The 12671-nt window shown below is 48.3% G+C and overlaps 1 protein-coding gene across 1 annotated transcript; it reads right to left on the bottom strand.

Annotated features, from left to right (window-relative positions):
• Positions 1–9446: 9446 nt before the first annotated feature.
• On the bottom strand, positions 9447–10409 carry LOC135272833 (melanoma-associated antigen 4-like). The gene has a single exon (XM_064371504.1). It carries the CDS (start codon positions 10392–10394, stop codon positions 9447–9449), a length of 948 nt encoding a protein of 315 aa, XP_064227574.1. The 5' UTR covers positions 10395–10409.
• Positions 10410–12671: the final 2262 nt, after the last annotated feature.

Genomic DNA, 12671 nt, shown 5'->3' with positions numbered 1-12671 from the left:
TCAGGTTCCTGTCTTTTTTTTTTTTTTCAAATTATTATAGAAAACAATTGGATAACATGGGGAGAAATGCCAGATGTAGGTGACGGGGGATGGAGGCAGCAAACCACGTCACCATGTGTGTACCTATGCAACAATCCCGCGTGATCTGCACATGTACCCCAGAACCTAAAGTACAATAAAAAATAAATAAATTATGATGAATCCAACAAAAAAAAAAAAAAAAGAAAAGAAAAGAAAACAATTGGATAACAATGCAGGTCAGGGCCAGTCCTAGGGAATGTTGTAATACTGGAAAAGTTTCCTGATGGATCGCTTCCTGGTGATTTAAAGTCACTCCTTAAGATATTCCCTGACTGTCCAGTTTGAATTCATAAGAAAAAAAAAGCCACTGGTATCAGCTGTTAAGCAACAATAATTTTTAGAGCCTAATGTTATGGCAACATCGGGGGGACTTTTCATTCTTTTGGAGATAACGTGGACAGAAACTATCGGATTCCCTGTTAAGATGACTCCTGCCTTTTCCCTGCTATGCTTGTTTACTTTTTTTGAAAAGTAGCCCGAGTGTTGAATCCCATGAGAGAGACGTTTTCTCGTATGTTAACACGACCTTCCGATGCTTCTTCAAAAAGCAAGCTGCAGGCCAAACGTGAAGTCACCGGATCGCCTGCATGTAGTCCGTATGTGCATGAGTGAAACCTCAGCGTGCAGTGAGCGTCTTGTCAGCCTCGTGCAAGACTGCCGCCCTGCTTTTCCCTGAAATTCCACTCATGGGGGGAAGCTCTCTTTCAACGGCTGAACCGTGTCCTAGAACCGGCCTCCGGCTGTCTTCATAACTGACAGTGATGGATCCTCTCCCTGTAGCTGTCGGTGCCCTCTGGAGGGCAGCTAGAGCCATCTCCTTCTCAGGCTGGCTACTCTCCACCTATGCGGCCGGCCTGACTGCTTAGGAGCCCGTCTACCTGCCCATACATTGGAGGAAAGCCAGCTCCTTGTTCTGCATCCAGCATCCCCCAAGGCGTGGCCATCTGTCTCAAAGCCACCAAGCTTCATCTTCCGACCTATTCACGGGCTAGCTCCAACAGGTCCCAACAATCTAGGCGCAGGCCGGTAAGCCACTCTGGGCTGCTAGAGAACGGGAGGCACCGGGGCTGGGGGTCGGAAACACGGGTCACAGAGGCAGCCCCCGTTCCGCTAAGCGGGCCCGGCCCTTGCAAGAACAATATTAAACAGACGCAGTTCAGGCCTAAGTGGCGAAGCACACAGATTGCTAGGCTAACTTGAAACAAGATGGTTGTTGAGAATAAATGTTATGGGAAAGCCAGATTGTTTTTCAAACTTGACGTTAAAATAAGCGTGAAGGCCGAAACACGAACCCGAGTGCTTTTTTGGTTCTTAGAGGCAGTCACCTGGTCTCATGAGACCATGTTGGGTGTTCACATGGCCACGTGTTTGGGGAACTCTGGCAGAGTAGCTGTTTGGAGTCACCGTAAAACCACTGTCTCTCTCACCTTGAACTTCAGCTGTGTCATGCTGGAGATCGTCCGACTCCATAGGTGGAGTGTCTCGGAAGATATATAGACAAACTTCCAAAGCACTAATAGCTTGGAAATTCTGATGAAATTTTAGAAGAGGGCCTTCCAAGCGGCATAAGCATCAGGCCCGACGGAACCCTCTCTAGACTCTGCCTGAGTGTGGGCAAGACTCCTGGGACACACGGCCCAGACAGTCCATGTGACATCCTCATGGCCCTGGGAATTATTTGGAAACAGACCGCCTCCGTGCTCAGTGTGGACCTCACAGACCGAGACAACACACCCTCGTTACTCCACGACACTGTGCCTCTCTGAGTCCAACATATCACCTGAGTTCAGCTTTCTCCTGGGGCCATGGTTATCTCTAGGTTCTCATATTGCTTTAGTACCCCATTCATTCACTCCTGACCTCGTGCCAGGTTGGGAGAGCAGGTGAGGTGTGGTTGAAGGCTCTGCTCTGAAGACTGACTTCAGGTGCCATAGAACCAGATGGAAATGTGGTGACGCAGGTGACAAGCTAACCTCTAAGGTAACAAGGACGCACTTCCTCCTCCTGTCAGTGAGAAATACTCACCAGCGTCATGGGCCGACCGCCTGTTTTTGAAAGCAGAGCCCCAGGTTCACCTAGCTGTGTGAGATCATAGGTGCCTGCTGGCTTGGGGCAAAGGGAGGGGACCTGGTCTCTCTTGGCTGTCACTGACACCCTGGGGCATCTATTGAAGAGAGGCAGACACGCCTCGGGCAGGCATCTACTGTCCTCCTCTTTAAATCGGGGTCACTGAAAGGCATCTGGGGGTTGTGGGTGGATTTAGGGATGCGCAGACTCTGAGATCCTCTCCAGCCTGAGCAGATGCTGTGGCCCCTCCATGATTGCCCTGAGCTGGATCTCCATCGCAGGTATCTGTGTGTCTGATGAGAGAGGGCCCAGCCTGTCACCCACCCTGACCCGCTAGGTTAAGGCGACCTCCTCCTCTCCGGTCGGCAGGCAGACCTCTGCACATCAGGCCCTGATCCTAACTGTTGCTTGGCAGAGCTGCACAGAGATGGCTCACACCACATTCATAGGTCTCTATAGCCAAGGAAGCAACTGATGGGGAAAGAGGAGAACCCTGAGATTTGCAAGGGTGACGACCATGAGAGTTTTGAATACCTAGGATCTCCCAAACCGTCACCCTGGCTTTAGCAACCGCCTAACCCTTGCTAATTGGGGAGCAATCCCCTTGTTCCTGGAGACTCCACAAAGACCTCATCTAAGCGAGCTACCGTAAAAGATGTTGCCTTCAAGCCTGTAATTCCAGCACATTGAGAGGCTGAAGCAGGAGCATCACTTGAGCCTAGGAGTTGGGGACCAATCTGGGCAACATAGCGAGACTCTGTCTCTACAATAATAAACATTTAAAAACTACCCGGGCGTGGTGGTGCGTGCCTACAGTCCCAGCTACTCGGGAGGCTGAGGTGGGAGGACTGCTTGAGCCCAGGAGGTTGACGCTGCAGTGAACTATGATGACACCCTTGCACTCCAGCCTGGGCCACAGAGGAGACCCAGTCTTTAAGAAAATAAAAGGAAGAAGAAAAAAATTTTATATATATATATATATATATACACACACATAGGCTTGTCTACATATATAAAAATTTTTTTCTTCCTTTTTTCTTATACATATATATACACATATATATATGTGCGTGTGTGTATATATATACATATATATATATATATATATATATATATATAGGCTTGTCTATATATATATGGGCTTGTCTTACCTAACATCCATCCCGCTAACTTTCATCGCTATGACAAGCGTAAAGCATGAATAGGAAAGATCACAGCAGAGGAGACAAATACGGCTTCTGTTTGGGTGGGAAATACCTCATATTCAGATAACCTGCAGAAGCTGGCTAGTGCGCCCTGGCGTGACCTGGGGCAGCATAGGTGGGAATGGATTTTGAGCATGTGGATCCAGCAAGACAGCAGACAGAATACAGTTCAGCAGAGGGGAGAGTGTACTTACATGGGAGCACAGAGCTATAACGTGGGGTTCCCTGTCCTGGGGCTGGCCTCAGATCCTGTTGGGCTGGCAGCTTCACGTTTGGAGAACAACAGCCTACAGTGAATGACATGGAGTTACGGGAACTGCCTTGGCAGAATACTGACCAATTGGTGAGACGGTTGGGGGGAGAGCAGTATTAGATACGACTCATCACGTGAGACCAGAGGCCCCACCTGTGAACGTTGTTCCCTTCGAGGGCTGAGAAGACACTACTAAAATGAGGAATTTGTTCGTGGGGTGGCCCCAGCATCTTGGAGAAGCTCTGCTTTGACTCTCCTCTCAAAACAAAGGTTGGACGCAAGCGATGCCGCCATGGTTCTGGCAGCCAATGAGCGGATTCTCAAATGGCAGACTCCAGACGGTGACACAAAAGTCTCAGGGCTAGGCTAAGGTGGGCACCATTGCCGTACAGGGCAGCACAGTCAGGGTGGGTGGGGTCAGGCTCATTTGACTAACGGGGACCTGTGGCAATATTATACGTTGATTGCAGTATCCCAGGGTCTGGATCTAGGGACAGCTGACTGGACTATTACTTGATTTTTATTAAAAGACAAAAAGGAGCTGGCAAGCAGAAGGCTGAATGTTAGCCGCTGCAGTGGAAAACTGTGGTCCCCTAACCAAGGGTCCAGACCTGTCAGGGCTGAGTGTTTCTGACCTCCAAAATGGAGGTCAGAAACACTCAGCCCCACATTCTCCCAGAAAACCGGCAGCTATTTACCGAGGTAAATAATGTGGTTCTGTCTAAAGTTCATCTAACAGGCGATCCAACAGTTCTTTGGACCCACCCCGAGTTTGTTTCCCCAAACCCTCAGGCCCTAGTTGCCAACGATGTACTTGGGATGTTGGATCACCTTCGTGTTGGCTCAAGCAACATTACACAGAAAGGTACATATGGGGAGCCTACCAAGCTGCTCCCTCTTTACAACATAGGAACACAGAAGTAATACCACTTCTATAGTAAAAACAGAGAGAAGAATGAAATTTCTAACCAGAAATGAAAGTGAGGGCATTTAATACTGACTTTACAGGGATTTTTAAAAAAGATTCCAAGAGTATACCATGAGCAATTTTACATTAAGAATGAATCTACATGAAATAGACACATTCTTGGAAGCACACAGCTAACAAACTGACTCGTAAAGAAACAGAAACTCTTTATAGACCTACAACCGGTAAAGAGATTGGATTTGTTATCAAAAATCTCAGAACAAAGAAAAGCCCAGCACCAAGAGGCTTCACCGGCAAACTCTACTGCACCTTTAAAGAAGAATTAATATAACTCCTTCTCAAACTCTACGTAACTTGTGGAGCCTAGCTAAGTAGTTAACTAGACATAACTAGAGATCATTTTAATGAGTAGGTAAAGTGTAACCACTGAAATGGTAGCATCTCCTCCAAAATACACTTACGCCTTGTTGAATAAAGTGTAAGTAGCATGCATGCCCACGAATACCTGGGAAATCAGTTAATCCGAGCTAGCTAACGATAACTGGAACAACTACTTGAAAGCAAGATGACTGTAAAAATTATATTTTAGTCAGCATTTAAATACTATTTGTTGTTGAATGAATAAATTCTTACCACAGAAAAGTAGAGATGTTTAAGTAAATATCACATAAGACATAAACAATGATGAAAAGTGGAAGCCAAGGACTGGAAAAGCATATTGTTTTTAAATATCACATCTTTTTCTTGTTGAGTAAGTCAGCTCCTGTTGAATAAATCAGTTATGTCTGTTTGTTACTACTGGCCTAGTCACCTAGGAAAACTATAGTATTTGTTAGTATTGGCCTAGTCACCTAGGGAAACTGTATAACTAGTTATATAGGGAAACTATGTAACTAGTTTTCCTAGGAGACTAGGCCAATACTAACAAATAGACGTAACTGGAATAACTAGTCAAAACCTGGAGTCTGAAAATCACGTTGTTCTCAACTCTACCTAAGTGCTTTTCTGGAATACGTAGTTACTTTAGTAGATGAACGATGTTACCTAGACAAATAGTAAATGAGCCGTAACCAGTCTGTGCCAGGAAGTGGAAAACGCATCTTTCTCACCTACAATTTCTTTTCTTCTTGTGATCATGAATTCTTACCATAGAATTCTAGTTGTAATTAGATAATTAGCACCCTAGAGAAAAGTAGAGATATCCAGAAACCTGAAGAAAACTGGTGGGATTCAGGAAGTTCAGCAACCATTCTTCTCAACTAAAAATTCTTATCTCAGGTTGGTAATGTCAGTCAGTACAGTAGGTAGCTACCGTCTTCCACTCAACTCGTTAATCTGAGGTAGTTAGATGAAGCCGAGAACTAGAAAACCCTACCTTTCACCATATACAAGCATTAACTCAGGATGGAGTAAAGATTTCAATATAAGACCTCAAAGTATAGGAATCCAGAAGAAGAAGAAAAAAGAATCCAGAAGAAAAACTCAAGAAACACCATTCTGGACATGGGAAAGAATTTATGACTAAGTTCTCAAAAGCAATTGCAAACACACGTGCATGCACGCGCGCGCGCGCAGACACACACACACACACACACACACACACACACACACACACACACAGGACAAGAGAGGCCTAATTAAGGAACTTCTGCACAGGAAGTTAAACTATCAACAGAGTCAATAGACAACCTAGAGAATGGGAGAAAATATTTGCAAACCGTGTATTCGACAAAGGTCTAATATCCAGCGTCTACAAGCAACCTAAACAATTCGACAAGGGAAAAATGAATAACCGCATTTGAAAAGTGGGGAAAAGACATGAACAGACACTTCTCATAAGATAATACACAAGCAGCCAACCCACATGAAGAAATACTCGGCATCATCAGTCGTCAAAGAAGTGCAAATGAAAAACCAAAATGAGACACAATCTCACACTAGTCAGAATAGCCACTGTTAGAGAGTCAGAAAACGACAGATTTTGGTGAGGCTGTGGAGAAAAGGGAATGCTTCTCCACTCTTGGTGGGAATGCAAATTAGTCCAGCCACCGTGGAAAGCAGTTTGGAAATTTCTCAAACAACTTAAAACAGAGCTGCCATTTGACCCAGCAATCCCATTACTGGGTGTATGTTCAAAGGAAAATAAATCGTTCTTTTTTAAAACGCTCATCCTTTTTGTAGAGACAGGGTCTCACTCTGTCGACCAGGCTGGCCTGAAACTGCCGGGCTCAAGCAGTCCTCCCACCTTGGCCTCCCAAACTGCTGGAATTACTGATGAGAGCCACTGTGCCGGTCCCCAACTCTAAATTCTTCCTCATTGTTGAAGCAACGTGTTACCTGTAATGGAATTGAGTATACGAAATCACGCGTTAGCACCGCAGAGAACTATTGATCATTTGACAACAATTTAATTACACTAACTAACTAGAATAGAAATGAGTAGAGTAGATACTTCATGCCAGGAATTGAAGACACGTATTTCTGACCCGTAACTTTTTATCTATTGTTGCATGAGGTGTGTGTTATATAGATAACTCCTGGTTACCCACGTAACCACTTACCCAGAAGAAAACATTTCAAGTAGCTGAAATACATATTCCTGTGATATCCAACAACTCCTTTCTCGTCGAAACACTGTGTTAGTTCTCTATAAATACAGTGGCACCTAGTCTGCGGTAAATAACTAAAAATATCTAGAAAAAAGTCAGCTTGGATATAGAAAAAAACATTTTACTGAAATCTAAATTATTATTTCTTTTGGAAATATGTGTCACTACTATAGAATAGTACTGATATTCAAGTATGGAACTAAGTGAACGTAACTAGAGATTACTAGTTGAAGCCGGATAGTGGAAAACACATTCTTCTCAATTCTTGCACCTAATTTCTTGTTGAAATAAAGCACGATCACTGTAGAGCATTACTGACATATAGTCACTAATGACAAGTAGCTTACTAGACACAGCAACAGCGAGAACCACGAAAAACCTGTCAAATCCAAGCAGTGGAAAGACACATTACCTTCAACCCCAACTGCTTCTTTATTTCTAGAATATTCAGTTACTATTATGGAAAACTAACTTTATTTAGGCAACATTTAGATAGAGATAATGAACATAACCCAAATAACTTTTTGAAACCAGCAAGCTGAAAAAATCACATTCTTCTCAACTCTGAATTTTTACTTATTACTGAATTCTTGATTTAGTCGTAGAGGTAAGTAGTGGTATTTAGGAAACTAACTAGAAATGACTAGAAATAACTAGAATATATGTAAGGAAACAGGAGACAGAAGACACATGCTTCACAAATCTAAACCCTTGTTTCTTCTCGGAATCAAGACTTAGTTCTCCGCTTACGTTCTCGGACCTAGGTAAGCAAATAACAAAAGAAAGCTAGAGGGGAATAGAATGCCTGGATGAAGCTCAAAAGCTGAAATTTTAGATTCCCCCAAACCAGAAACTCTCATTTCTTGTTTGACAATGTGTTGGTATCACACATACCTAGTGGAATTTAGGAGAATAATTAACTAGAAATGACTAAAGATAACTGGAGTAAGTAGTTGAGAGCCTCTAAGATCACGTACTTCAAAACTTTGGGTGTGCAGATCTCCCCAGCCAGATGTAGCGCAAAGCTCCTAGAATTCGAGTCAAAGACCAACTCCTTCCTTGTCTCCCATCTGCTTTTCCATCCAAACAACTATATTGATTGGCTTTGGCTCCACTCAAAATCTTGCTTACAATTGGCCAAACTGCACGTGAGATAACCTCGTTTGAATGTCTCCTTATATGAGTCAGCACTGGTTCTCCCAGTCAGGCAGAAAAGCACCTGGCAGTGGGTGTTGGGTCTCCTTTCCAGGCAGGCTGATGCTTCTCTCTCAGGAAACCCTTGCAGATGATGGGTGTCCATCACCTAGCACTTGCGCTGTGTTCACAGCATTGAGACAAAAGCACGGGACCCTTTCCATTGCTGCCCCAGGTGGAGGCTGCTTTCTGTTCCCCACCGTCCAAAGGAACTGCTCAGGGCAGCTTTCCATTCCAGGCTTTTCTCTCAGCCTCTGCGAATCTGGCCCTGGACCCACCCAGCTTCACTGGAATCTGCTTCCTCAGAAGGAACTGCAGTTTCCCAAAGCCCCAAAGGCCCCAGCTCAGGGCATTTACACTCCACCACGCTCACCTGGAGCCCCACACCCACATCCCTCTCACTTTTCCTCTGTATCTCTAGAGGACATCTTGCCACCTTCATTACGTAACTGCAGTTACCCTATGGGTAGTGGTGTGTCTGGCTTACCCCCACATCTCCACCACCAAACCAGGACCATCCAAAGAGCAGATGCTCATCGTGCATGGAGAAGAAACGAGCCGGTGAATAGGAACAATTCTTTATTCTAATTTAACTTCTCTTACATTCTCAAAGAATCCAGGGAAATCCAGGTATGCATATATTTTTTAAAATTTTACAGAATAGACTGAGGCATAAGGCAAGAATTTTAATTTATTTAGTTCTTTATCTCATCTATCTTAGGGCTAATTTCTTCACATTTCCAAGTAAATACTAACTCCACTGCTGTTATCATATCCCGATTCACAAAACAGAATGGATTTCCCAATCTGAATAGAAAACAAGACTTTTACTGCTTAACTACATAAACAGCAATATAGTTGACTACTATTTATAAACTTGCATGCTGAAGTTGAACCATCCATTAAAGGAACATTTGAACAATTCTGAAAAAAAAAAACAGATACATCTCCAAGTCGCTCAATGAAACAGAAACGCACTACTAAGAGCGCTGACTACTCTACGCAGAGAATGGGCCTCAAGGCACACGAGGCCGGGGAAGCTGCTGGACGGGGCCCTGGAAGGTGAACTGGCCCAGCCCCCTTCCCCCGGCCCTGGCTGCAACTCGCCCTCAGACTCCCTCTTCCTCCTCTGTCGAAGCTGCATCACGCGGGGATGGGTAGGGAATACGAACTCTCGCAACGACCTTGACAACATGCTCCAGGACCTTCACGTAGCTGGTTTCAGCAAGGGCCCTTGGGCCCCACAGGAACTCATAGCGTGCGGGATCACTGCCGGGCACCTGCCGGTACTCCAGGTAGTTTTCCTGCACCCAATCTTGGGTGAGCAGCTTCCTGGGCTCCCCATAGACATGGTGCTCCTTCCCATCATACACCTCCATCAAACTCAGCTCCTCCCAGATCTCCTCCTCAGAGGCGCTGTCGCCCTCCATTGCGATCGTGCCCAGGACGAGTATCAGGAGGCCTGTCTTGGGCCAGATCTGATTACCACCCCCTAGGCCGTCGTAGGAGAGGCCCAGGCAGGTGACGAGGATGTAGGACTGGTCGGCGGGGTCCAATTCCTTCACATCGATGCCAAAGATCATCTTCAGGGATTCGGAGGCTTTGCCGAAGATGAAAGGAAAGTACCGCTTGTACTTTGTGATGACCTTGTCCAGCATTTCTGCCTTTGTGACCGGCTCCTTGGCTCGATACTTGAGGAGGAGAAAATGAGCCAGCTCATCCACCTTATTACTGAGTGCCGCTCGGAACGCAGACTCTCGGTCAGGAGAGGTGCTTGGCCCCTCCTCTTCTTGGCTGCTGGAACCCTCACTGGGTTGCCTCCAGCGAGTGAAGTTGACGGTAGTGGGGCAGGCGGAGGCTCCCTGAGCACTCTGGGGATGGGCCGGTGACCCGGCAGCAGGCACCTCCCCCAGTGTGACCGGGACCAGAGTAGAGGAGGCGGCAGCCCCCTGCTCCTCAGTAGCGGGAGCCTGCGCGCCCACCAGGCACGGGGCCTCTCCTCGGGCCTCAAGATCTTCATCGGGCTTGCCGTGCTGACCTTTCTGCTCACGGGACATGATGACGCTGGTCAGGGCAGCAGGCGGGAGTGTGGGCAGGAGCTGGGCAATGGAGACCCACAGGCCTGGGGAGAGAGGAACCGTGTGAGAGGCCTCCGCTGAGAGCCGAACCTTGGAGACGCTAACAGAGGCTTACTTACAGATCTTCTCCTCGGTGCTCTTCTGGGGCCTCCAGGGAATCCTGTCCTCCTGGTTGGCCTGTCCCCTGAGAACCTGAAGGAGGAAATGAGAAGGCACCTCAGGGTATACAGCCAGCCAGCAGAGATCAATCCTACAGGACTGACAGTAGGGAGGGTGAAACCGGACTCTCTGGAGTCCCACGTGTCCTGGGGCAGGTGGGACCCTTGGTGTGCATTCAGGGGAAACATCTGCTGCTGGCATTGCCAGTGCATCCTCTGCTCTGTGACATGAGGTCAGTGCCACAGACCAAGGCCTCACTGCCTGGTTCCTGGAGCTCCTGGAAGAGGAATCCACACACCCTCAGGGTGCAGACTGCGAGCACAGCCCTAACCCCTCACTGCTATCCACCACTGGACTCTGTGACATCCCTACTTTCACGGGGTGGATGGATGGTCCCCTCTGTACTCACGCAGGGGCCTCGCATTTTTCTGGCAGGGCCTGAATCCCACCCTTTTGCTGCTCAGAGAAATGCAGATCAAGAACTCGCATCCCTGATACGGAACAGAAGGACAGCAGGGGACCCACATCTGGCCACACGTGCCTAGGTCCACTCAGGAAGAACAGGAGGAGGTATTAAAATTCATTGGAATTAATGCGTCCTGGGCGAGGAGCCTGCTTGGTCTTCACCCTGACCCCTGGCAGGGCCTGAGGCCCTCCCTCTACTGACCTGAGTACAGCCCCCTCAGACCAAGGTCTCCTGTCCCTGACATCAGTGATCCCACAATAAGTGAGCGACCTCAGGAGACAGCCCTGCCCATGCTCTCTGGGGTGACAGTAGGGGCAGGGCAGACTTCTGTGCGGTCCCTGTCAGCGTTCTGGCCCTGGAGTATCCTCAATCGTCCCTCACGCCCCTTACCCGGACCCTTGGCAGATCCTGGGATCCCTCTGTCTTTCAACCAGATGGGGTCCCCTGTGTTCACCTGAGTCACCCTCTGAGAATAAGGTCCTCATCTCCCTGAGATCTGGAAACAGGAGTGAGGTGGAGCCACACCCCGTCACCCCTGCCTGAGGGGTCCAGGGCTGACCCCTTTGGTTCTGGGGCGAGGATTCCAAGAGCCTTGTCCGAGTTACTCGTCTTTATTCCTGACGGGGCCTTCACTTCCTCAACCCCCAATTCCCCAAAATGAGTAGACATCCCCCTTTTAACGGAGACCCCATTTCCCTGAGGGCTCCCCAACTTCCTGCCTGTGGCACAAGTGAGACTGGCACACAGGGCCATCCATGATCTGGTCCTCCCCCCGCCTCCCCCGCCCCGAGCTATGAACAGGGGACAGCCAGACTCTGCGGAGTTCCTTCTTTCTGAGCCGGGGGTATTCCCAGTCCTCATGAAACCTGCACACCCTGGGCCTTGTAGATCCTGGGACTCCTCCCTCTCTTGACCTGAGGCTCCACTCCTCAGACCACAGCCCTGTCCTCTCTGTCACCTCAAAGGTACAGGAAGTATGGGCCACATGTGGCCACCGGGCCCTGGATCTCCCAGGGTGAAGATCCCCACTGATCTGGATTCCAAGGTCACCTGAGCCCTCCCTCCTCTTCCTCCTCGTGATCCTGGCAGGGCTGGGTCCCACCCCTACGGTGATCTGAGTCCCCATCACTGTGATCCTTGAGGCCGAAAGAGGCAGCCTCAGTCCCAGACAGGGGTGCGGTGGGTCTCCTGTCCTGGGGTGCTGGGTCCCCTGAGGCCTTCCTCATCTCCCAGCAGGGCCCTCCCTCTGCTCCTCTGAGACCCTGTTCGAGCCTCTTCCTTCCCCAAGCCCCTTCCCTCCCCAAGCCCCTTCCCTCCATCAGCCCCAGATGTGGACGTCAAGATCTGAGTGCCTGGCCGCCATTCCTGGGGCTTCCGTGGGTTGACTGCAGGGATTCTGCCAAGATGTGGTTGGGGTACGGGGGTGGGGATGGGAATGTGAGTGGGGTAGGGGTGGAGAGGAGGATATAGGTCAGGGTGGGGGACCCTCAGATCCCTCTCAGGGTTCTGACCTTGATGCTGGGCAGATGCCTGGACCTTGATGCCTGCGCCCTACCCTCTCCTGACCAGCCCTGACCTGGTCACGTAAGCTCTGACTCCAGAGTCCCCTGCCAGTTAAGTGGCAGGTGGCC

Source organism: Aotus nancymaae, unplaced genomic scaffold (genome assembly GCF_030222135.1).
Source record: "Aotus nancymaae isolate 86718 unplaced genomic scaffold, 86718_ANA_hifiasm-v0.15.2.pri h1tg000138l, whole genome shotgun sequence".
Lineage (NCBI taxonomy): Eukaryota > Metazoa > Chordata > Mammalia > Primates > Aotidae > Aotus > Aotus nancymaae.
The sequence above is the reverse complement of the archived record's forward strand: the minus strand, read 5'-3'. Positions and strand labels throughout refer to the sequence as shown.